Source organism: Saccostrea echinata, unplaced genomic scaffold (genome assembly GCF_033153115.1).
Source record: "Saccostrea echinata isolate AGI-Se365-2 ecotype Australia unplaced genomic scaffold, CSIRO_AGI_Sech_v1 ptg000017l, whole genome shotgun sequence".
Taxonomy (NCBI): Eukaryota; Metazoa; Mollusca; class Bivalvia; order Ostreida; family Ostreidae; genus Saccostrea; species Saccostrea echinata.
This window is the reverse complement of record NW_026889766.1, coordinates 280,848-308,395: the sequence shown is the minus strand read 5'-3', so window position 1 is coordinate 308,395 and position 27,548 is coordinate 280,848. Positions and strand designations below refer to the sequence as shown.

Here is a 27,548-nt window from a genome sequence, read left to right as displayed (position 1 = left end):
TTGGAATTACCAACTTTAAAGTTGGAAAAGCCAACTTTAAAGTTGGAATTTTCAACTTTAAAGTTGGAATTTCCAATTTTAAAGTTGGAATTACCAACTTAAAAAAAAAAAGAAAACAGTACTTGGCACTAATACGCTTCCGTAAGGGAGAACTTCTGTATATAGAATATGTTGGAAATTTAGTGGTTACCCCCCCCCCCCCCCCCCAACCAACACCACCACGAATGTTTTTTACAGATCTAACAGATCGAACATTAGCCATTAAAACGATTTACATAAGACACATATAAAAATTCCCATACAAAGGTACTTTTCCTAGGGTAAAAAGAATATCCGAAAGATATTATTCGATATTTTAAAATCCGCCAAATTTTGTTATTATTGTAAGAACTACGCACACTAACTCTCGATTCCCGCCTAAATTTTCCATCCATTTAATTCAATATAAATGGCAATTTGGACATAAAAACTTGTTTGAAAGCAAAGAAAAGTTCATTTGTACTAATTTTAAAAACCAGTGACAAAAAATTAATTACTCTTATTTACAATTCCTTTCATAAGGGGGTAGAAAATTTTATCAATTGAAATCAGGCTGAAAACATTACCATTTTCAAATACTCATGAAAATGAAAATGGATAAATGACTGTTAAATCTCACCGTAATAAAATGACTATTTTCCTGTTTTTAATCTTCAAAAATACATCCCCCCCCCCCTTGAGACAACAAAACCTTTGGAATGATTAAAAACTGAAAAAAAGGATCTCTTGTTTCTCGGAGGAAGATGTTTTGAAAATAAATTTCCATTTTTCTTTAATTTCTATAGTGAAATATTTTTTTTCAAATTAAAGATCTATATCTCTTTATTTTCCCAAATAAGTTATATTTTACATACACGGATCTAGAGGGGGTCGGTGGAGGGGGTGGGTGAGTGTCCAGACCACCCCCTGGAATTTGTAGAGTTATTTAATGTATATACTAAACCAACTAAAAGCCACGGTGACCTTGGACCCCCCCCCCCCCTTAGAAAACGTGGATCCGTGTTAAGTTGATATGAAAAGTTATAGATATGAAGCATAAGATGTCAACCCCCCCCCCCCCCCGCCGAAATAGGTTTTTTACGTTTAGGAAAGGAGTTTACGTTTTTGTTTTTAATTTCTGGGTTGGATTTTTTTTTACTCGGGTGGACCCCTCCTGTAAAAAAAATCCTGGATCCGCGCCTGGTTTTATGAAAATTCACATAAATATCAATATAAACCTGAAAATCTATTCAAATATGTGTGGCAGTTGTCAGTAAGCCGTGAGCAGTTGGCAGTAAGCAGTTAGCAGTTGGCAGTAAGCAGTTGGCTGTCGTATATGGAATTCCATAACAACAAGAACAAAAGAAGAAAAAAAGTTCGATACATATTGTAGCGACAAATGATACGTAGTAAATCCTTATGCGCTAAAACAGTGATTTTTTTTTTATTTCACAGAATGGTCTATATAATGAAAAAAAAATGCAAAGACGTGACTTGCTCCGTGGGGCATATTTTTTGAAAATGATATAGCTTTATATTAAAAAAAACATCAGAAAACATCAATTTTTTTTTTTTTTTTTTTTTTTTTTTTTTTTTTTTTTTAAATACTTGTATTTGTTACCTGCAGAGTTTTATTGAAATCATAAGAATAGCGCACTTACAATACATTTTTTCGGCGAACTTTTCTAACTACCCTCGTACATGTATGTACATGTTTCATTAGTCTTATTGCAATACATCCAATACTTAAGGAGTAAGATAATTTTCTGTATAAGGAAAAATATCGAAACATTATAAATCCGAAATCCTTTTTATTAAACCCCTCAGAAAGGAATATTGTCACATATAAGTCATGCATCAAACATTGAAATGATGTAGTCCAACATGCATGAAATACTTCTTACGCCTTTCAGTTTTATTTTGAAACTTGATTTGAAATTAATTTATTCTTGTTGAAAGAAATCATACGATATTTTTTTTTGGTAGTTTTATTTATCATTTGGCGCTCGTTAATTATAAACTTAATTCGCTGTTATTACTAGGGTTGATCCAATAGTTATATTACAACTGCCATATAATCTTTAATAAGCAAAATGTTATTAATAACATTTGACATCCCCCTATCTATTTTTTCGTTTATCCTCTAATTTCATTGAATATATAACTTACCTTTCTTAAAATCTAAAGGTTTCTCTTTTTTTAAAACTTTTTGTTCTCATTTCCAGTTTATCAGCATTTCTTTTTCACCTCTCACGTGCTTCTTTTTAATAATCCTTACTGCCATTTTTAGATACCGTCTTAGGTTTAGTTCCAGTATTAAAATTATTTGAAAATTGTCCAAATGTTATTTATAAATTCGTAGTTTTTGCGTATGATCTAATTTTCGCATTTTTTGCGATCATTTTTAATTCGCAAAAAATAAAACACGCAGAAATTATATCGGTTATTGTGTGTCATAAAAATGTTACCTTTTTTTTTAAAAAAAAAAAAAAGAAAATTAAATCGCAAAAAATAACTTACGCAAAATAAAAACTGCACAAATCTACCCTTTTTTCCCAAATTTGCAACACGCGAAAAAAACCGGATATACGGTAAATCTTATATAAATCATTAGTTTCAGAATTAGTGTCCGAGAAAACCGTCAAATCGACATCGGTACATTCTTTGCCTTGCGGTGGCAAGACTCAACGTTGTGTTGATTTCAATTTATTAATAAAATGTTTTCTTTGGTTGTAAGTACAAGAATTAATGTTGCAGCTGTTGCAGAAAAAAGAAAAAAATGCGTCTTCCCAGTCAGAAGACATATTTCAATTATGTTTCAGTGGCTTTTCTTTGCCCTTTTTCATGGCTTTCATTTGACCCTTTAGTTATATTTTAGTTGTCGTTAAAGAACTTTTCAATGATCTTTCTTTGGTACATAAGCTATATTCATTATTTCGTGACACACATGACATGGACAACAACAGAAACAAACTTGTTCAGATTCACCCTTTAAAAGGTTAAAGATGTCTGTTTATATACTCAATAAAACAAGTCTAAATGTGTTTTAGTGCTTGTCGTGGCCATTTAAAAATATATTGGATATAACACAATGTATAAGCTGATGATGATTATATGGCAGCATAGGTAAAAGAATATAGGTAATAAGCAAGAGAAATAATATCTTCGTCCAAAGAGCCCGGAAAAAAAGGTACTCTCTGGAGACAGCATTCTATGCAAAATTATGCTTAACAAACAGTCAATAATCACACACGACTGGATCTTTTTGAAGGTCTGCAAGGAACGTAAAAAAGCCATCGGGTCCTATTATGCAAACCATTTGATCCTTGCCATGACGCTGAATCGATAAATTTAAAGAAAACGGATAAAAAACAACCGAAAACACACAGCTATAATAATAACTAGAAAATGATATAAAGCGTCGTGCCAGAAGTATTTGCGAAAATGGCGGACGTCAATTGAGAGTTATCTCGCTTAGCATAATAAACTCGCCGTTTTCAACACAATAAGCAAATACACATACCTTTAGTACTTTGTGAGGTGTCCTTTGGATTGAATGCAAGCAAGAATTCTTCTTGGTAGGGACTGATAAAGGTTTTTAATGTAATCCACCGAGAGATTCTGCCAAATATCGAGAATAACTTCAGACAGCTGATCTGGGTTAAATATTTCATCGGCCCGAATTTGTAAACTTCTCTTCACCCGATGCTTACATTATTTTCGATAATATTGATGTCTGGTGATTGGGCTGGCGAAATCATTCCACGGATGTTGTTTTCATGCTTATATCTCTCTACGATACGGGCTCGATGCACGGGGCATTGTCATCCTGGAATATGTAGGAATTGTGTGGGAAATGACAGGCAATTACAGGCCACAGTTGTTCATTTAATTCTGTGGAATCATCATTGTTCGTGGGGGATGAATGTTCGTGGATTTCGTGGGTCACCCTTACCCACGAATTAACATCCCCACGAACATAGTTGTCAACGTACTGATTAATTAAATCTACCAAATAAAGGAGCTGCCCACGAAATTACATCCCCACGAACCAATAAACTTTTGCTTGCCCACGAACATTGACCCCCACGAATTTAAATGATTCCACAGTATTGAAATGTATTTCTCAGCATTTATATTGCCGTTTACCTTACACAGAGTTCCAGGCCCATACCAGGCAATACACCCCCAGATCATAACTGAAACTTTGGGCTTGTATTCTGCAAATATGCACTCCGGTCTGTAAGCTTCATGAGCAGATCGCCACACGTAGACCCTATTATTTTGACCAAGTACGACTTGCAACTCATCACTGAAGACAATGTTTCTCCAATATTTGTTTACAGCAGTTGATCTCCGTTTTTGTAGGCACCATGTAAGTTCTTTTTTCGGTTGACCTCTTTCACCACCATACGTTTCCTAACAACTCTCCGATAAATCTGATTTTTATGTAAAATCCGTTGCACAGTCCTCCTACTGACTTGATTTAAACCATTTCCAACATTAAATTCGGTTGTTACATCTTTTAGTACCTTTTCTCTGTTCCACTTCACCAACCGAAGTAACCTGGCACCACGACAGGACAGTTTTTTCGGACGGCCAGTTCTTTTAGCCTTCAACAGGCTACCCCGTTCCTGAAAAGTCCTAATAACAGACCCACATGTAGATTCGACCACTCCTAACAGCCTTGAAATCTCAAAAATCTTTAATCCATCTTTTTTTTTAAATTTATGATCACTTCTTTCTTGTCCGGTGACAATTCTTTAGACTTTCAACCCATCTCTGTTTACATTCAAATATGACGAAACAATTTACTCTAGCAGACGATCTTTTATACGTCATACATCCGGAAATTTACACTTATTTCGGGAACTTCTCAAAATTAAATTTCATTCAGTATTTTCGTCATAACATTCATTTTCTGTACGAAGGGCAACAACTCTTTGACCGCGACCGCCATTTCCCGCGAATACTTTTGGCACGACGCTGTAGATGTTAAAGGGGGGATAAGGGTGGTAATAAAATTTTTAGCGTCTGCTTTATTCAAATTCTGGAATGAAAAGGAATATTTTAGAAGACATGAGCATACAAAAGAAATCAGGATTTTAGAATGCCGAGCCTGATGAAAAATCAAAAAAGTTCCAAACTAAGTTTCATAGTATATCAAAGTATCAAGGTATTTACTATAGTTAACTGTAGTTTACTATAGTAATTTTTTGTTATTGGTGCCCTTCGATTGTGATAGAAATACTGGCAATATACTCCTTCTTCCTTTATCATTATAAATACATGTATCATCTACATAATCATTCACAAATACATTATGTTACTCCTTTTAAGTAGAATTTTTGATGTAAAACAAAAAATAAATGTTTGTTTATTTTTATCCTAAAAACTCATATTTTTTTAAACCTCGTATAACACAGCAAGAACGAATAATTAATGTATAGGAAAGACATGGCCAGAGGTTTTTTTTTTTCATCCTTGTTACCCACTCCCTCGGTCGCCCGCGTGGCGCAGTGGTTAGAGCGTTCGCTCTAGAGTCGCGGAGTAAGGATTTAATCCCCACTGTGGGACGTGGAGACCGGTATTTCGGATGAGACCGTATAAACCGAGGTCCTGTGTCGCAGCAGATGCTGGCACGAAAAAGACCCCTCACTGCTCAATGGCCGTGAGTTCCGAGTATAGGTCAAAATTTACAACTCTCCACCGGCAAGTGGTGGCGTCTCCGTATGAGTGATAAATTCTCGAGAGGGACGTTAAACAACAAAACAAACAAACAAAAAACCCACTCAATCAAAACTTACCACAAAAGATATGCTGACACGAATCACGTACTTGATTCGTAGACAATGTGTTACAATATTTTTGGGCACAGTTCTATGTTTTTGCAAACGCACTTCAATTGTGCTTATATTGCCAATCATACTTAGGAAAAAAATATGTAAATTAGGCTGAGAAGCTTTTTCATTATGCAAGATTCGGTTTTTTCTATTGGTAAAAATTATTACATGTAACTAGAAAGTGGAAAGACGTACTACTGTGTATATAGACTTGTGTCAATTCTTGGTATACCAAACATCTCTTTTATTAATTAATCAAATTTTTTTATGTAAAAAGCCTCATTTTGTTTAGGCTTTGTTGACACTAGCAAACGACAAAAGGCATTGGTTAAGATTTTTAGCTAACCATTTTTTGTGTTCCTAAGATCGAAAATCAGAGGAATATTGATTAAGTCCTGTTCGTTATTTTTTTTACACAAATTTAATATTCCCTATGTTTTTATGAGAAGAAGTTTTATGCTAAAAAATAAAAGACACAAATGAGATCCAATTTTCTTAACAATTGTCCAATTTTTTTTCAAGCAAATTTATTTGAGTAGGATTCAAAAACATTAATCTTTCTTATAACTTCTGAGAAAAAAAAACGCTTGAGACTTTATTTTCATTTTTTTTTTTACATTATTTACCCAGAGCAAAATTTAAAGAGGATCGTTACAGTTATACATAGAAACCTTGCATTTATTTTATTCATATATAAGATTCTCTTTCTGACACCAGCTAAGTAAATAATCTTGTTTTTTTTTTAAATGACGACTGTAGAAACTATTTATTTTATAAAATGTGATAAAACAAATCTAAGAACACGGGTATTCTTGCTCTTAGAGTTATTTGTTTTCTTTTAATGGCGATAAAACATCTTGTATTATTGATGTAAGATATAGTATAACCTTTTGTCATTCAAACTTTAAAGCTTTTAGGCTGCGTGATTTTACTCCTATGTATTTGCCTAAAAAGAATATTCCTACCAAAACCAGTTTTTTGTAAAAAAAAAAAAAAAAAAAAAAAATACACAGGGTCATTATTCTACGGGGCCATTTTTCTACAACCCACACTGAGAAAAATGACCTCAAGGCCAAAATTTCTACAAAAAAGTGGGTCATTTTTCTAAGTAGAATATTGACCAGGGAGTCAAATTTCTACGTAGAAAAGTGACCCCCGGTCAATATTCTATTAGGGTCACTTTTAGTCGTTACACCGGCGACAGTTCCAGCTATCACAAAAACATTCTTAAATTTTTTTTAAAACATTTTCAGATTGTTACAAAACATTTTCAAAAATGTTTTGTATGGTTTTTGAAACGTTTTTAAAACATTTTAGCACAATGTTTCAGCAAATGTTATCAGAACATTTTATTAAAATGATACTAAAATATTTTTGAAAATGTTTTATTCACGTGATTTTGTATGATTTTAAAACGTTTTTAAAACATTTTACCCAAATGTCGCAATGACATGTCTTTCCTGAAATGTCACTTAACGTTTTCATTAAATGATATCAACATCATTTTGTATGATTTTAAAAGCGCTTTTCATACATTTCATCTTAATTATAACTCTTAAAAAATTAACCACAACTGAATGAATTTACTTTTTACAAATTTTAATACAAATTCTTATTTAATATGAAAAACATAGTTTAATTTAGTTCCATTTCCGCACAAGTTCTGAGCTATTCTGTTTTAACCCAACAGGTATTTTTTAAGGAAAAAAATCCATTCTCTGAATTTAAAAACAACAGAATCACATAAATCCTCCCCGCTAAAAAGAATAAAAAGAATAAACAGGCCTAGATCACTTTTATCATTTACGATCCTGTAAAAAGCATGTATCTACATGTACACGTGTAGGTTCCACAGAGCGGCGGATCTATTATATAAATGGAATCGCACACATTGATGAAGTTCAAAAGAAGTCTATCCTCGGAAAGAATTGAACAAAAAGCTCTATTCTGTAAATTAGAACCTGTTAACATAGAGACAATAGTGTCATCCGTCAACTTCAGATCTTTAAATAATGAAAATATACAGTATATATATATACAGTATATATAATACATACTATTACTTTTACAAAAGATAAATGCAATCTTTCAATTTCCTGTGCCTTATAAAAACCCAAAATTTCTATTCCATAAGAAATAACACTTCCAAAATATACATAACCGTTGCAATTTGATAAAGTTCCCTTAATTCTACGAATGGATATTTATTGATCATGAAGTGATTTTCCACGTCGTTAACATACATTTTGAATAGTATAGGTGATAACATTGATTAGACTTCCCACTGTATTATCTTCGTGTTTCCTGAAAATTCTTCTTGAAACAAGCACGTACTTAGGCGTAGAGCGATCAGATGATTCGAAGGAATTTTCAAGATATCTCCAACCTTATCAGCTTATACCACAATTTTTCTTCGTTAATTGTACCAAACAATTTTTGTAAAACAGCAATATAAACGTAGTTCATATTCCACTTTGGTGAAATTAAACTTTGAGGTACAAGTATTGCATCTATATCTGTCGTTAATTAGTTAGCTTGAATTCCAATTTGTGCATCAGTGACAACATTTTCCTGGCATTGTCATGTCATTATCCTTTCATAAAGAATTGATGTAAAAGCTTTCCTTTACTGCCTTTGATGTTGATACCTCCGTAATTACCGGGATCGTCAGTTTTTCCTTTTTGTGAATAATGCAAAGCTGAAAATTTACCGGACTTGAACATTTCGTTGGAAAGAAACACTAGAATAGGTGTAGTTATGTGCCTTTAATAAAAAAAAAACTCTTTGTTGAAATGGTCGTTTACAGCACTTTTGTTTTTAATTTAAGTATACAGGGTTCAATTTTCTTTAAAGCAATTTAAGTGTCCAAAAGCTCTAATACGGACGGGGGCTATTAGCATCCATATAATTTGCGAGAGATTAACGGCATGGTAATATATCAGTTATTAAGTTTTTGCAAAAGTTGTTCGAAAAACCGAAGACTGTGGAATCTACAGACGACACCCGAAGAAAGGGAACCACAACACTGAAAGTAGAAAACTCAAATGTCAAGTTCAAGATTGACACAGGTGTTCAGTGTATCATTATTCCAAAGAGCATGTGCAATAAATTGGGAATACGGAAACTACAGCAATCGCAAGCAAAGCTTGTATCATATACTGGTCACAAATTAAAAATATCTGGAAAAATTCTGTGCTCAGTGCAGCACAAGAATAAATATTACGCGCTGCAGTTTTACGTTGTACCGGGAAAAGTACGCAGCACAGTTAAGGCTGCAGTAAGGAGGCGGGGCCTAATTTATACGGGAAATGCTTACTATGACATCACACAAAAATATAAGTTCTTCAAATTACCACAAAATGAAATGATTTGCTGCTTTAAACTGTTGAATAGCTTTAAACTACATCAATACTAACTAGTGCATGCATTATTGTAATTGGTTAAATCCCAAATAGCAATATATAAACAATTCACTGATCGCAATGCACTTGTCAATGTGACGTCATATCGTAAAATTTGACACAGTTTGTATGCAGTGAGAGGCGGATCAAGTTATATTTATACAATGAAAAATGTATTTTGTAATTAAATGAAATATAAATTGTAGATATATAAGAGGCCATTTACTTGGATGCGATGTCTATTTTATTATTTTATTCATATACTTCCCGTACATTCCCTAGACAAGCGACACTGTAGTATATTTGTATGCAGATTCATTGAAGGGTAATAGAAGGGTCGTAATAAATCGATATATTGCAAGGGCATACCCTCAATGAATTATGACAAGCTTTTACACATAAACTCAAGAAGTATGAAGATATTTGAAAAGTGCTGCGAACCCGTTGAAATCTTGCAAATGAATTAATTATATCTATATTTAATGTACTTGACCAGCAAAATATTCAACATGCGGTCTAACAAATGTAATTTTAGCAATTAGATAGTATAATCTATATAGGTTCGCAGCACTTTTCACAAACTACAAAGAGTGTTGAAAATAATTATATGTTAAACTTAGATTTTTAACTTGGTTATGCCCTTGCAATATTAGAATTTATAGATGACCTCAATACTTAAGGTGTATTTGCTAAAATCACGTGACAGCTACATCACGTGACAAGTCTAAACAAAAAATCTAATCGTCCTCAACATGTAGTTTTCAACCACATTACTTTTGTCCGATAATAGTAAAGTCCTAAAAAGAAACGCTCATGCTTGTAAAGAATGTATTTTCTATCTAAAAAATTCGCCGATATTTCCATTTGGCACCTTAACTGTACTGCGTAGATCCCATATTAGGATTACCATCGTGTGAGGAAATGAACATCCTGAAGCTTATAGAGACAGTAAACGAATTTTGGACTGCAGAAGAAATTATCCGAGATTTCTCAGACGTATTCGATAGGATAGGATGTATGAGGGGCAGGCATCGTATTCATGTGGACAAAAATGTCCCGCCGGTTGTCCATGCACCGAGAAAAGTGTCATACAAAATGCGCGATAGATTAAAAGAGGAACTGGAAAGAATGGAGTCCTTAAATGTTATAGAAAGGGTAAATGAACCATCAGAATGGGTTAACTCACTGGTCATAGTAGAAAAACCGAATAGGGTAAGAATCTGTCTGGATTCCCGTGATCTTAATGAAGCAATTAAAAGAGAACATTATCCAATGAAAACCGTTGACGATATCACACATCAGCTTGCATGGGCTAAAGTATTCAGTACTTTGGACGCATCCTCTGGATTTTGGGGTATCGTACTTGACCAGGAAAGCTTAAAGCTAACGACCTTTAATACGCCGTTTGGGAGGTATCGCTACAAACGAAAGCCGTTTGGAATCTCATCTGCCCCAGAGGTATTCCAAAAAAGTTTCAAATCTTTGAAAAAATTGAAAAATTGATAATGGATGACATTCTTATCTGGGGAATTTCCGTACAACAGCATTATGAAAGACTCGAGAGAGATTTGAAAGCAGTGCGTCAAGAGAAAATAAAATTGAACAAAAAGAAGTGTAAAATACAAGTGAATGAAGTTAAATATATGGGTCACATTTTTAGAGAAGATGGACTTAAAACGTGTCCTGACAGAATCAAAGCCATAAGCGAATTCCCAGAGCCTACAAATGTGAAAGAGTTGCAGAGATTTTTGGGAATGGTAAATTACGTAGGAAAAATTATACAAAACCAAGCCACGATCACAGAGCCTCTGAGGGAATTACTTGAAAAAACAGTTGCCTGGCACTGGAATGAAAAGCAACAACAAAGTTTTGAACAGTTGAAGTCCGTGCTTGTCAGTGCTCCAGTACTAAAGTACTTTAATCCGGACGAAGAAATAACACTTTCAGTAGACGCGTCATCAACAGGACTAGGAGCCTGCATCTTACAAAACGGACAACCAATTGCCTATGCTTCTAGATCATTAAACAAATCGGAACGTAATTACACACAGAAAGAAAGGGAACTGTTAGCGATTGTGTTTGCTTGCAAGAAATTTCACCAATACATATATGGTCAAAACATCAATGTAGAAAGTGACCACAAACCCCTTGAGAGTTTGTTCAAGAAAACGCTGTCATCGGCGCCACCGCGCATTCAGCGTATGATGATTAGAGTACAGCCATACGACCTAAATGTCAAATACAAACCTGGAAAATATCTGTACATTGCGGATACCTTAAGCCGAGCAACTGAAGAATCAGAATCGGATCAGAAAGACAAGGATTAATTTAATTAAAGTATTTGCTGTTCGCTACTTGCCAATATCGGACAAAAAGGTAAACGAATTGGCAACAGAATCTGGGAAAGATAAAGAAATGAATGCTTTACAGAAGGTAATTCTGGAAGGCTGGCCAGACGATATTACAGAATGTAACTATTTCGTTAAGAAATACTGGAATTTTAGAGAGGAGCTCAGTCTTTACAATAGAATTATCACAAAAGGTCGCAGACTTGTTATTCCCTTGAAACTCAGAAGTGACATCCTGAATCAACTGCATTATGGACATATGGGAGCCGAGAAATGCAAACATCGAGCCAGAGAAGTAGACATAGACAAGAAGGTTGCAGAGTGCAGAGTGTGCAACAAATACAAAAGGAAACAAACCAAACAACCGTTGAAACCACAATCGGTACACTAAGACCATGGCAGAAACTTGGACTCGACTTGTTTGAGCTAAACAGAAAATCGTTTCTTACTGTTGTGGACTATTTTTCAAAATTCCTCGAAATATGTGAACTGCAGAGCACATTTGGCTCCAGCATCATAAACAAACTAAAACTAATATTTGCTCGCCACGGGATACCAGAGGAATTGATAAGTGACAATGCGCCGAATTTCGTCAGTGACGAATTCCGGAGATTTGCAGCGGAATATGGATTTAAGCATACAACGTCGTCCCCGCATTACCCACAGAGAAATGGCATGGCAGAGCGTACAGTCCAGACTGTAAATAATATCCTGAAAAAATCAACTGAAGGTAAAACGGATCCAAACCTCGCGTTGTTACAGATGCGTAACACGCCGATAGATGGGGTAGGAACTCCCACTCAACTTTTGTTCGGACGCAGGACGAGATCCATATTACCGACACACGAGGCATTACTGAAACCACATATCAAGACCCGTAAAATTCGGACAGCTCTTGTAAACAAGCAGAATCAACAAAAAATTTATTATGACCGTAATGCACGGGATCTACCAAATCTAAAAATCGGAGACAATGTTAACATTCAAACCGAAAACAAACCATGGAAGGTAGGAGTGATTGTACAAAAATGTCCTGAACCACGGTCATATGTCGTAGAATCCGAAGGCGTTGAGTACCGTAGAAATCAAAGGCATCTAATAAAGAACAGCGAAAATGGCAGACCTGGTGAAGAAATTAACACCGAGATCGAAAACGATAACCCTGCAGTTAATGACAACACGCAGGCCGATAACAAGCCCGTGCAGAAAACGCGCAGCGGCAGAATAGTAAGGGTACCTGAGAAATTCAAAGACTTTGCAATGTAAAGACTTATTAGTATCAGACAATTATGCATACATATATCCAGTGTAGTCCTGTGTAATCATATCTATATATATTCTCTTGTAAGAGGTTGTGGTAAAGACAACACTCCAACGGTAGGTCATGTGCTTGAACCTCTGACTTCAAATTCTTTCTTGATAAAACTTTTGTTAATTTAATTGGTTTTTGCTAAGGCATATAATTTGTTTAAATTTGTAAATTCTAATCTCAAAGGGAAGGTGTAATGATATATCCTGTTTATTGGATCTGACAAGCGTTTCCGTTATAGACCACACGTGTTTGCTAACCTTGCAGTTTTATCCTGGGAAAGTTCTGATATTTCATTCATACTTGTAATTTGATAATGCCATGCCTTAGCCATCAGAATTCAGTCTGAGCTTGCTTGTCTTACTGTATGTACATAGTGTAAATAAAAGCATTCGATAAACGGCTGTGTAGTGTCTTCATTTAATAATATAAAGTAACACTACAACAGTTTGCATAATCCCCCTTTGTTTATATGTGTTAAATATGACGTATTGCTGTGCTTATAAACTACTAAAGTTACATTTCTTACAAACAAATGAAATAAACACCTCACTGAATCGAAGTACAATAGATATACAACAAGAAGTAGAAGGAAAAGGACAGAATCATGATAGAAAGATAGAACCAGGAGGAATATTTTACATAAATATGAATGTTTACACTTGACAATATCTTAATGCCTTTTATAATCATTCTTGTTCATAAGCAAACCATATATAAATACTTGAATTAGGTCTGTCTGGTAGGGTTGTTTATTGGACACAATCAGTAAATTATCGATATAAAAGATCTTGACCTGATTTTTAATTTCTATAAATTGATGGCAGTAAGATGCTTTTGTCGTTTCATTCCAAAATAACTTTACATAGATAAGAAAATAAAGAGGTTTAAATAATAATTTTGAAAAACATACAAGGATAATATGCAAAATATTTTTGAACAAAAATAAATAGACCTTACATGTTTCTTTCATATCTTAACTTCCACCGTCTGGACAAACAATTACCAGTTATAAAATCTAGAAGATTACTATATAGCTGAGTCAATTTGTGAGAAAGTTAAGCAAAAATTAATGTGTATTCGGTGACTCAATTCCGTCTAACCTTGTATGGATAATTTTCCTTGTCCTTTTCAGCCCCAGCTTTTTCTTTTCTTTTTCTTGTGGTGACGGAATGGTTTGTAACAGAAAGGTCTGAGACCAAATCTTAGCCAGGTCATATCTCTGGCTTCTTATGATGAAGGGGATTTGGTCAATACTATTTATAATTTTTGTTGAGATTAAATGATTCTTAAATGATTTTTGAAATACAATATTTCTTCAACGAAGTTTTTATTTTATTAAAACAGACTGATAAATATTAAGTTCAAGTTATTCTGTTTGGTAATATGTAATTAGTTCGATTTTTTCATAAAGAACAATATCAATTAGTCAGGAACAGCACTGGTACTTGGAGGCATGTGAATAAAGGACGCTCACAGATTCGGTAAAGCAATCTTATCAAACTCTTTTAAGACTGCATTGTTTGTTTTAATATGCATGAAAAATAACAATTACAAAATCGTAAGACTTCTTTATTTTCAAAAAGAAAGTCGCCTAAAAATATAAATCCGAAGTAAATACGTATACATTACTTATTAGTAAGAATAAAATGTTCGAAAATTGGGTATGTAGCAACCGATGATAAGGTTGAGGAGATGTTCAGTACATTTGGCCCTACAGACAAATGTCATTTAATTGATTTAATTGCATGAAAAAAGTGTTTGCATTTAATTTTTCTGATATGGAAGAAAACGTTCAAATTACTTTTAAAGAAAAAGGAGATAAATCAAAGAAATCTCACAAAAGGTAAGAGAAGGAAGAATGTAGGTGAATGAAATGTACAATTGAGACTATATACTACATCACATCCTTGTTAATTACATGTTTTATTTTCTTCCTAGTGAACAAATTAATATATTAAATAAGAGCAGAGCAGAAGGAAAGAATACTGTTGCTTTGTAATTCAAAAATTCAGCTGCTCATTGCATATCGTTTAAAGAACAAGGCTTTTATCGAAACTTGGAACTGTAATTGAAATTGTGTCTACGTTATTTGGCTTAGAAAGTGAAAGATGTGTAAATTCAAGCTTGTGTGCTTTATTTTATTTGGGATGTTATGTTTCATAGAAGGTAAGGCACAGTGTGATTTCAGTGATTTCACCATGAATCTGACACTTAAAGTTAAAAGCATATACTAAATATAGTGGCTTCTTGTGAAGAGAAATTAAAAAATGGAATAAATCACATTTTTTATGGATACAGTAATTGATATAATAACATAGGAGAATATAATGTCAATATATAAAAGTCTAAAAACGCGTCACAAGTTATTCATATTTTAAACACAACATAACAAAGTTCATATATAATCAATTATATAAATCTTTTTGTATATGGATGTGTATTCATTAGAAAATGTTTTGTGTTTTTGTGTCGGTCCAGAGGATAATGAAAAAAATCTAGAATAGGAAAGACATAGGTAAATCGAAATGTGAAGTGTTGATATGGATACCTTTAACAGAGACCGATATATCTGTGCTCAAATAATTTACTTTCTTATTCCTGAGAAGAATATTCTTACTCTTTTGTAAAAGATTTGTTAATTTTTTTTTTGTGTGGAGCAATCTATTATATTAGTGATTGGTTCATAATGACAGTTTTGGGCATGAACATTTTTTTGTAACGCTTAGTAATAAACTGGGGATTATTCCAGTAAACCATTCTGTATAAAGATAAGCCTATTACCATTGTTTAAACACAGCTTTAAAACAGAACTAACTTCAGAAGCAGTTTGGTCATTTTGAAGGGAATTAAAATTTCGTGTATTAATATATTCATTTATAAAATATATACCCTAAAAGCTGTTGCTAAATGTTCGATAAATGTTCTGAATATCCAGTTTTGCTTGTAACACACATATTAAAAGGTAAATTTTAAAACAAAAACAGATTTTTTTCCCTTGAATTTTTTAATGAATTTCAAAACGGTTCAGAACGAGAACATAATGTATCACACAAATGTAAGAAGTGCAAAGTTTATCATCTTGAAATTAACAATTTTATCTGGACAATTTATTATTTTTTGTAATTAACTCTCCTCTGATTTTCCAATTTAAATTACCTAAGGCACTGCATGAAACACTTGTCTATAGCCATAACCATATCTGAAAGGCATTTTTTTTTAAAATAAAATTAAGTTGAAAATTATTTTTAAAAATGTTAAAGAATCCTTCTAGATTTAATTTTAATGCATTATACCAAAGTATAATTTTCCATTAACACTACTGTGACGTAGACGTACTGATATTCTTTTCTTTACTGATAACCTTAAAGACAATTATTTTTATTGTACTGTCTTTACTGCAATACATTGGACATGGATTTCAAACTGGAATTTCAATCCAATGTTTTCTCGGAAGATAATGAATTTCAAACTGGAATTTCAATCCAATGTTTTCTCGGACTTTCGTGTCGAATTGTAGCCGCCCATTTCACTGTCTCTCATTAAATCATAACACTGTAACAGATGGAAATGACGTAAGCTGCATATTTCCAATTTTGCCAGTTAATGTTCCGAGGTTTTACCTAACATATTCCACCCTGAGATTGATACAGTTGATTATTTATACTTAACAATGATACATTGATTTACAATAAAACTAAAACTTGCTCAGAGATTTAAGGTATTAATATCTCTGATATTCAAAATAAAAATTTTCATTTGAAAGTGTACCTTAAATATAAATCCAACTAAATATTAGTGATATAATCATCATGCAAAACAAAAAATTGACTTCAATGCCATAAGAATCTTTGATTTTTATGACTAAGGATAATATGAAGTCATTTCCTATTTTACTCCATGGGTGAGAGTATAAAATGTTATTAAGAAAGAAAAAACATAAATAATTACACTATTAACAGATATTTCATTGCTAAATTCATCATAATTTCCAGTTGGCTTTATAATTATTAATATATAATTAATTATATAATTAAGTTTTTGAAAAGACTGTTGTACAGTATTATTGATGTCAATTGATTTATAATTATAACTGCTTACTTTTAATGTACACTGAATTTTATTTTTTAGGACATAACATTAAGATATCTACGGAGTTTATAAATGGCAAGCTGATATTCAAATGGACCAATGTTTCGACAATTCGTAATGATATAATCATCACTAAGGATTCTCAATCCAGTGAATGGATACTGGTTTATGATGACCAGTACACAGTAGAGGATGTGATGCAGTACAAGTCTGTCAGTATCAAGGTACGGGAGTATAACACCTCGATATTTACAGAAGGCTACGTGGATTACGATAAGATATACAATGGTAAGTTTGTCAAGAAAAGATAAAACTTTTTTTTCCTTTTGATATAGATACGAAAATCACGCCAGTCAGCATTTGACTTAACGATAGATTGTATTTGCTGAGAGATATTAACCCCGTATGCAGGTGATAAGGGTATATTGCTGCATAAGTAAGGGAAGTTGACGATTGAAAAGTTAAAGTCATCGAGTTTATCATAAAGCTTTGTTGTTAGGCTACCCTTAACGTCTTTTTCTAGTAAAATATCCAAATATGAAACAAATGTGTCAGACCCTGTGGTATCTTTTATTTCAAGCTCGCTGGGATATATTACGTGAATGAACTATTGTTGATAATACGTCGTCGATATATCTTAATGTCGAGTTGAAGGCCACAGCAAGTGATTTCTTCTTCTCTTGTATCAGGTTTTAAATAAATTCTGCTTCACATGAATAACAAAACAAGTCTGCTAATAACGGGGCGCAATTGGAACCCATCTTTTTTATAACCTATCCGTTATCTTAGAAATCTATTTTTCTTGCTCAATGGCAAAACTTATTTAATGCATGGTTTTGGAGTTCTGAAATAATTAAATATCCCAAAAATGTAAAAAGAAAAATTAAAATCTTGGTTCGATATCGATGCATTTTTATTATAGTAGGGTATCAAAAAAGCAATAGAGTAATTTGATTTTTTTTTAAAAAGATGGGAAATATTAAAAAAATATATATATAGTCTCTCCCCTAACAGAAGTTTTGCCTTTCACAATAAAATATATATCTGCAGATATACAATTATATGGATCCCTCATGATTTGTGGGTAGATATAATTTTTTTTATATAACGATTTGTCTGTTTTTCTTGAACCCCCGGCCTCGGCGAGGGAATAAAAACAGACAACGATTTGGATAAAGATCACATGTTTAATACATCACTTTCAATGTTTACATCTTTATGTTCGATTCCACATTATTTGCTTTATCATTTTCACTAAAAACCCAATGTGACGTCACAGCAGTGGGGTATGAAAAAAATATCCAATGAGTAGTATCCAATGGATTAAAGGGTAAACATGTGATGAAACAGTGCTCCTACGACAGTAACAAAATACTTGAAATCTATGTCTATTGACAGTTCTTTAGTCTAAGGAACTTTTAGTACTACTATTGATACTTTAGTTGCTTCTGTTAAAGAAATGCACTAAACCATTGCACTTCATTTTAAACAGGAAAAATGTTAAATATAATATTATATCTGCATCAAAATGGATTTCCATTTCAATACATATGGGCACTGTTATTTAGAAATATATGATTTCTAAAAGTTTGTTTTGATGTAGCAAGTGATAAAGAAGCAGATTGAATTCTTTCTTTAAGTAACTCCCTTAAAAAATAAATGTTAAAACTTAAGATAGCTGTGCCTTTTGTAAGAATGAAAGCGAAACAATATAACATGTATTTTTATTCTGATTGATTTAAGGGGTTTCATTACACCCACAGTTTGTTTCAGATTTCATTACAGCATCATTAATTATATAGATTTCAAATACCCATTGAGGTTATAATACCAGAGATATTTTAGTGATTTTTTTAAATACTTTTTTTCTAATTTTAATTGGGGGATGTAAACGCCATAAACGACATCACAGAGTTTTCCTCATCTGCTTCATATTTCGACGTCTTACTGACTATAAACGACAAAGGTCAATTAAAATTTCAATAATTGATACCGTATAAGTTGATTTTAAGCAAGAATGGAAATCCTTAAAAATTTCTATATACCGGGTATATCTTTGCGAGTAGTAGTTTTAGCGATTTTATACTGCCACAAAAGATGGCTATTACCAGTGGTATTCAAGTTAAGAGATTTCAATACCCTCATTAATAATGTCAAAATTGAATCCTTCCCTAAAAAAATTCTGCTTGTAGGGTGCATTACGCTTAATTACACAATCAGGATGACTTTAAAGCATAGATTTTTAAAAATTGATTTGACAAATATCAGTAAAATCGAAAGAGTTTTTGATTTTATTGATGGTAGATAAATTAAGAAAACAATGATGTTCTGTTTTTTTAGAATACAACAAAAGAGATAAGCTCATTTGATATGCATATGATACTAACAAACGATATTCTTTTATCAAGTCAATTCTGTTTACTGACGAATTAAAATACAGAATGAATCGCTAAAAACTCAAATGATTTTTTATATCAATATTATTGAAGGGATTAATTCTTTCCTCTGAATATTGACCGTCACGGTACACTAAGTCAGAAACGTACTGACATTCCCATTTTTTACTGACAAACTTAGATAATTACTGACAATGTGCTGCCTTTACTGCAAAACTTAGACAATTACTGACCTTTTTACTGCCGGTGCTGATAAACTTAGAAAAGTGCTGACAATCTTAGTCGGTGCTGATAAACTTAGACAATTACTGACCCGTTTTACTGTCCCTGCTGAAAAACTTAGACAAGTGCTGACATTTACTGATAATTACTGTCCCTATTGTTCTCGCTCTCGGGGAGGCTGCAGTGGCGTGAAAATATTTGTGTGTTAATAACTTTTAATTTAGAAACAGTCTTATTTTAATTTTTGAAATAAAGTTTCAATTCCCAGACAGTTATTTTTTTTTTTAACTAAGAATTTTATAATTGGTATCTGTAAAATAATTCATAACGAATACGATGTACAATTAACTTTGTGTGAATCAAGTTTAAATAAATGTGTTGAATAATTACACCTTATCCCTATTCCTGTTCAATCTAAAGAAATAAATTTCATCAATTTATTCATTCGCAGACGGGTGCTAAATATACCCGTCTTTACGGTAGTTTGCATTATTTCCTGTTTTCTTCGATCGGAAATACATGTTTCAACTGTATTTTTTTTTATCAACAGGACAGACACCTCTTGTTGAAAGAAATCTTAATCTACTAAGACTTGAATAATTTACGGTAATTTCATTCCTTAAATGTTCTTTGACATCTGTACAAGTCATATTCTACTAGCGCTGTTTGGGATATCCGGTTTCAATTGATCCTAAGTGAGTTCCCTACTGAACAAGAGTAAATATATAGAACTTCAAAATATAAACTGTGTCTTGTTAATTTATTCACTGAAAACATTATATCAAAGAAAACGGTTTATCAATTAAAATATTAGTGAACATGTATCCCAAGTTACACGAAAAATATGACCACTTGGCACAATGTAAGATCGTAATCATTATTATTAGTATTTATATATTTATTTATTTGTTCATTTGTTTCAGTTTTGATTAATATTTTATCACTTTCCTCTGTATAAGACTAAAATTTTGCACTGTAGGTCCCCACCATCTGGAGCTGATGTTTGTCTCTCTCGATCTTTCTCTCTGTCTCAAAAAAAATCAATATTGATCCAGGCGAAGTGAAAACAATGTAGATAGTTTTAAATATAGTATAACTCTGATATTAGTTTTTATTGTTATGATCTTGTTGCCTGTAAATTGTTCTCGAATAATTATTCTTTAATTGTTTACTAAATGTTTAGAAAATGTGCCTATAATTATTCCAAAGACCTATATACTATTAGTATATAGGTCCCTGATTATTCTTAGTTTTTTTTTTTTTTTTTTTTTTTTTTTTTTTTTTTTTTTTTGATAAACAAACTTTACATGGGTGCAATCGACAACACATTCATTATTGTTCTCTCACTTTACCTTCCCTTAAAATGTACATCGCACACTATCCCGTCTTAACAGAACATATTAGGAAGAAAAGCCTGATATCCATATTTTTGCAATATTTTAGGATTCCCCCTTTTAATTAATTTAATTTTTTTGTTTTAAATCACAGCTAAATCTGAAAAATTTGTGTCTTTCCCGAATTGGATTTTCACATTTTATTTTTAATTAATCTTTCATTTAATTTATATAGTACAAATCTAGTATATTTTTTTAAGTAATGGATATATGCCGAATACTGTTCTATATGTAAAATTATCAGACTGTTTGAGGCCCGTTAGAGCCGAAAACAGTCTGATAATTTTACATATAGAATTGTATGAGGCATATATCTTACTTAAAACATTGCTATTTAAATGTCCAAAAGTTACCTGGAGGAGTCCAAGTATATGTTGGTAAACTTTTCACGAGTACCATGAGATTTGGTGCCGAGCGAAGCGAGGGACCAAATCGAATGGCGAGAGAAAAGTTTAACAATATACTTAATACGTGTTTCACACGAGAAATTCACCCCTTTGTGTCTCTATCCATTTCATTAAAAATCTTTGTGTGTTTCTTGTTATTTAATCGAGATAACGATGATTTGATCCTGACTGATGCCATTCTGTACAGGCCCAGATGTGATAATTATACCCTCAGGGTTATATCTACCTGTCTGCTACTGGTCAGGTGACGGTCTACAGTGAGTAGTTTTCAAACACAATAAAGTTCATTTCTGTAGATTCAAAATCAAATAATAATAAATTGGCTTATTCACAGTGCTGTATCGAAAACGCTTTGCAAAAGACCGAATAGAAAGTGTTACTTTTGAGGAAGGTTAAAACTCCAGTTTCTTCTTGGATTTTCTATTTTTAACAACTTAATTTCCTCGCGTTCGCTTTCCCTGAATTTTTTCTCCCTGACTTTTTTTTTGGTTTCTGGACATATTAAACCTTGATTTCACTCTAGTTGTTGTTTTTTAACTACTGTCCGATTTTGTTATCACTGTCGTCCGATAATATATTATTGGACTGCTAATTATTATTATCGGACGGCTACAGGTAAATTTTTAGAGTGCAAGAACAAAGGCATGACGTCACAGCAATGTTTTAAGAGTATTTTATTTTATTCTAAATAGAGGGTAAGAGATTGTAGATTGCGTATGTATTTGTTGAATTGCCCAAAATTGTGTTGAAAAACAGAGAAGTCTACCTGTTTCCGTAATGTTGCGTAACTAACATCCTGTGATATCCGGCGAGTGCCCCTCTGTATAATTCAGCAGTGACACCTATTGTCTTATGTTCGCTACCGTACACACTCGGATCGCCTCAGGCGATTTCTTCTACACACGGGTGCTTCACAGAGTTTCCGACTGTGTGTTCAATAGTTCTGTAATTCTGCCGGTTATCAGCTAACACACTTTAATCATTTTGGACGAATAATTCGCACAGTATTATTGTAACATCAAATTTGTTTATATACTGAACAAAGTTCCCGACCACGCTATGAAACGATATATTTATTTATTTATTTATTTATTTTTATTTATTTATTTATTTATTTATTTATTTATTTATTTATTTATTTATTTATTTTGATGAATTGGCGTTGAGCTTGATAAAACCTTTGCTGGTAATTCATTAAATAAATCTACGGAAAATAAAATTTTAAATTACTACAATAGATAAAAGAAATTAATTTCTTTTAAAAAAAGTTTATCTAAAACTTTTTTTAAAATCATAGAGATAGAGGGTATGAAGATCATCAGTTTCACGTGTAAATATGATTTAATTTAAGCATTTTGTCATTTAATATACAATATCTAATTAGAGACACAAATATTTATATGTTTGCGTGATCTAATGCACCATGCATCTTTGTGAAAACTAACAGAATGTGCACACCTCAGTGCGACATCAAAACCTTACCATTCAATCAAGCGAGAACATATCAAAATAATTCTATCGATTTTATTGACATATCAATCGTTCGCACAAAATAAAAAATTACATACTATGATTGTTTCTGGCTCAAAATTTTCACAGATCTCGAAAATTTAAGTACTAATTAAACCCAACAGTATTATTCTAACATTCAAGTATGTTTGCTATTATGTTAGGAAATCGGCTACTGTTATGTTATAATACGTCTTTATTAAAGATCGTACGTGTCCCACCCCCACCTATTTAAATTTGATAGGAAAATGGGTATGAAGTTCTAGCAACATTCTATTTGATAGGAGGATGTATATGGATTTCTAGCAACATTCTATTTCAAGATGCCGCATCAACAAATAAACTTTTGAAAATATAAGAAAATATAAGATTAGCAATTCAAGGAGTATTTTACTTAACTTGAAAGCAAGAATTGTCAATACATATGTATCATTTTGAATCCAAGTTAAAATATACGAATTAATGATATTTTGTCTCAAACCGCTGAATTTATTATTTTGTAATAGCTCATTTATCTATTTTTTTTATCACTTAATAACAAATGAATTGCCGTGCATTACAAATCATTACAGTAATAATTAACCCTAAAAAAATACTCTCATGTAGAGATCCAGAAATCCCAGATATGGAAATCAACTAAAAGATGTACATGCATTTTATTCAAAAGAATTACTAACTAATCAAAGAATATCAAGGATCGAAGAATATCAATACAACCCTGTAGCCATAAAAAGTGAACTACCAAACTTTAAAAAACTAAAAAAAAATTATATCCTATTTCGGGGGGAGGGGTACCTAATTTTTTAGAATGTTTTCTTTATTTCTTTCTTTCAAATGCTGGAATTTGGGTATGTTTGACTGTACAGCACACAAATTGGGGGGGGGGGGAGCGTCCACATCAAAATTTACATATGAAAACTACACCAAAAGACTATTCTCAGAAAAGCCCCCCCCCCCCGGCCCCACCGTTTATAATATGTAATTATAAACAAAATGGGGGGTTACATGTACATTATAGGGAATATATAATAATAATAAGGAAGAAAAGATCCCTGTAAAACGCAATTTTTTCCGAATAAACGCCTCTAAAAATAATTTATAAATTGCTTATCTGCTGAAAGGTTCTGAAGCTTTATATTTTTTCCTTATGAAATATTTTCAAATAATTCTATAAATTGATCGTAGGAGCTTTTAAAAATATCATTGGGGCAAAGTTATAAAAATTATTTTTAAAAGATCAAATAAACCCTCTTTAAGATTAAAAAACAAATCAATTCCATACCACTGCAGCCTCCCCGAGAGCGAGAACAATAGGGACAGTAATTATCAGTAAATGTCAGCACTTGTCTAAGTTTTTCAGCAGGGACAGTAAAACGGGTCAGTAATTGTCTAAGTTTATCAGCACCGATTAAGATTGTCAGCACTTTTCTAAGTTTATCAGCACCCGCAGTAAAAAGGTCAGTAATTGTCTAAGTTTTGCAGTAAAGACAGCACATTGTCAGTAATTATCTAAGTTTGTCAGTAAAAAATGGGAATGTCAGTACGTTTCTGACTTAGTAGTGGTAGCTTAGTTGGTAGAGCGCTCGCTCCGTGATCGGAAAGTCGTTAGTTCGCAATCGACTTACAGAATTCAACAAAAAAGTAGCAACTGTCCTTTCGCCAAGCACTCGAAAAATTGAGGAAAGTTGCGGGTTTCTCCCGAGGCCCCGTGATTTGCAGGCTTTAGCACGATAAGATCCCTCACAGGCAAATGGCCCAGAGTGCATAGTAAAATTTAGATTTAAAACCCTTAACTGCTAAATGGTCACGTCTCTTTATATGTGAAAATTCTCGAACGGGGCTTTAAACAACATAAAGTCAATCAATCAATCAATCATTTGAATATATTATGCGAAATGTGAAAAGATTATTTTCAAACGTACTTGCCAAGCAATGTTATATAGCTGCTCGTTTCATACAATCATTTATCATAGAGATCTAAAATTAAAAAACAAAATATATTTTAAACATTTACGAGGGGTGATAAAAAAGTTTGCAAACTATCTCTATATTTACAAAACCACAATTTAGATCAGAATGAAATTCGGCACACAAATATTCATACACATTTTCTATAAATAGCAAATTTTATAATGTTTTTACCGTGTTTGTGACGTCACAGTGTGAAAATGACGTCAATATGTAGGAGACTTGTGACAAACAATGATTGACTCAATCGTGCTCGAGCAACGAACGGCTGAAAAATTTAACGTATATCTTGAAACATCCTTTGCAGTAGCATATAATAATTTGTAAAAGATTTATGAAGACAAAAGACTTGCCAGAAAAATCAATCATCAATTGGATTGATTGTTTTAGAAAAGGAAGGGTAATGATTAATAATGATGTTTGTTCTGTTGCCGAGTGAAAGCAAGCTGGGAAAGAGATGTGTTCTTGGTTGAGCAATTTGTTATGAAAGAATGCAAAGTTACAGTTTGAAAAATAGTTGAACATCTTAACAATACTATAATTATTGAATCCCTATCGATCACTTTAGACTTTAAACACATCAGATATGGTAGAAAAAGTCGCCCATACTTTATCAGCATTGGAAAAATGACGCTCTTAATACATATGATTCGGATTGTGATGGTCACAATACTCATTCTGGGAAAGAATATCCTTTTTCCACCCATCCTATTGGCGAGATTTGACCATTTCTGACAAATGGACTGTTCTTGTTATAAAAAAAAATAACTTGCATGCTAGTAAGAAGTATAAGACTCGGAAAAATCTTTTTCGTGAACAGAACGCTACGGAGCATGTTACGTGACCGCCTGGATCACTTGATTCGCGCATTGGTGCATTGGAGACTTTAAGAAATAATAAACACTAAAACTTAATTTTATATCTGTCATGGAAGTAATTCAATCAGTTCTCGAACTTTTTGATCACCTCTCGTACTTTTTCATGAAAATATTTCTAACTATAATTTAAAAACGTATGCAAATACTATACCAAATAATTATGCATTACTATCTTTCATTTTTCATTTCAGTAAATACAGTAGAATCTAAGGAGGGAGAATCAAAAAACATTTCATGGGCTATTCAAAATTTTCCCAGAAGTGGTCATTACTTCATATTTCATGCATATATCGGTCAGCCAATGAAAATAATTGATGCAGCTCAACCAGTTTCATCGAACTTGGAAAAATATTTATACCATAGGGAACCCTATGATTCTGGAAACATTTTATTTGTGGTTAGAAACATAACAGTGAAAGATGCTGGATATTACGGAGGAAGTGATGCACAAACAGATGCTTTTTCAGGAGAAAGAGGGGTTATACTCATTGTTTCTGGTAAAATATCTAGATCATTTAATGAATTTGAATGCATTTGTTTCCTTGAGCATCCAGGACATGTACTATGAATGTTTGCCATGTCAGTATTTTTCTTTGTATTGTTTGAGGTAGCAAACTTCCATACATTCAATGTCTTTTTAAATAGTTGTAATAAAAATACATGAGACAGAAACTAGACAATTTTATTACAGTAATATATATAAAGTTAAGAAAATAAGACTTGCAATATACACTTATTTGAAAGATACAATCAGTCAGAATTCACGTTTCATTGCTTTCAACATCATCATTTAAATGTTTGATTCAGGTAAGCCACTTAAGCCTATCATAAGAGCAAACCTTCAAATCACAGCGAAAAACGATACCATTTTGAAATGTGAAAGTAGATCTACGTCTGCCCCTCATTATTACGAGAAGTTTCCGCCATTATCGTATTCATGGTTTGTAAACAACACCAAGCTAGACAAAGAGGTTGGAGAGACCTACAGATTTAATGTGTCTGTGGACGCTAAATACAACAGATACAGCTGTCAGGCAAAAGAATCTCTAGAATCAGACAAAAGTCAAGAAATTCAGATTAACCCCTTTTGTAAGTAATGATTTATTTTGTTTAGTGCTGGAGAAGTTTTAAAAAATTAAGTTCACATAATTAACGAATCATGCTTGATATAATTACTACAAATGGATTTTATTAACAAAGTAATTCGCCATATTGTGCACAGTTTAGCATGGGTTCTGGTGCATTTCTAGATTTCTGTCTGAGTAAAATACAAAAAAAATAAAATCAATCATTAATGTCAATGTCTTTTCCTTCATTTTTTAACATAGTTCAAGAAGACAAATTTAGTTTTTTTTCTCTTTGCACTAACTCTCAATTTCCTGTTTAGTCAACACAATAAAATCTGAGGAGGGAGAATCAAGAAACATTTCATGGACTGCTACATATTTTCCGCGAACTGGACTTTACTTTATATTTCATGTATATAACGATTCAGTATCAGAAATAATAAAGATAGACAATGCTATTCTGCCATCAACTGAAAAGTATGTATTCCACACCCGACCATATAATTCTACTAATATACTATTTGAGGTGAGAAACATAACAGTGGAAGATGCCGGATATTACGTAGGAAATCCTACAAAAGAAAATGCTTGGTCTGGAGAAAGTGGAGTTGTTCTCACTGTTTCTGGTAAGCCTAATAAAGCATTTAATGAGTTGATTAGAATGCATATTTTTCTGGTATTTTTGGACATTTAAGA

At 32.6% G+C, this 27,548-nt stretch overlaps 2 protein-coding genes across 2 annotated transcripts in view; both read left to right on the top strand.

The window, feature by feature from the left end:
• The window catches only part of LOC133189192 (immunoglobulin superfamily member 10-like), a 222,841-nt gene that overhangs the window by 184,857 nt on the left and 10,436 nt on the right, over positions 1 to 27,548 (top strand). The window contains exon 5 of the mRNA XM_061324599.1: positions 27,173 to 27,478. Within this exon, the coding sequence (XP_061180583.1) occupies positions 27,173 to 27,478 (306 nt within the window). The remainder of the gene's footprint in view (positions 1 to 27,172; positions 27,479 to 27,548) is intronic.
• Positions 16,820 to 26,882, top strand: LOC133189180 (uncharacterized). Its single transcript, XM_061324589.1, has 4 exons — positions 16,820 to 16,823; positions 17,051 to 17,299; positions 25,977 to 26,282; positions 26,593 to 26,882. The coding sequence occupies exons 1-4, from the start codon at positions 16,820 to 16,822 to the stop codon at positions 26,880 to 26,882; spliced, it is 849 nt and encodes a 282-aa protein (XP_061180573.1).

Coding starts and splice junctions, on each gene's coding strand:
- LOC133189180 (XM_061324589.1), top strand. Junction 17,300..25,976: donor TTACGATAAGATATACAATG/GTAAGTTTGTCA, acceptor TTTTCATTTCAG/TAAATACAGTAGAATCTAAG. Junction 26,283..26,592: donor GGTTATACTCATTGTTTCTG/GTAAAATATCTA, acceptor TGTTTGATTCAG/GTAAGCCACTTAAGCCTATC.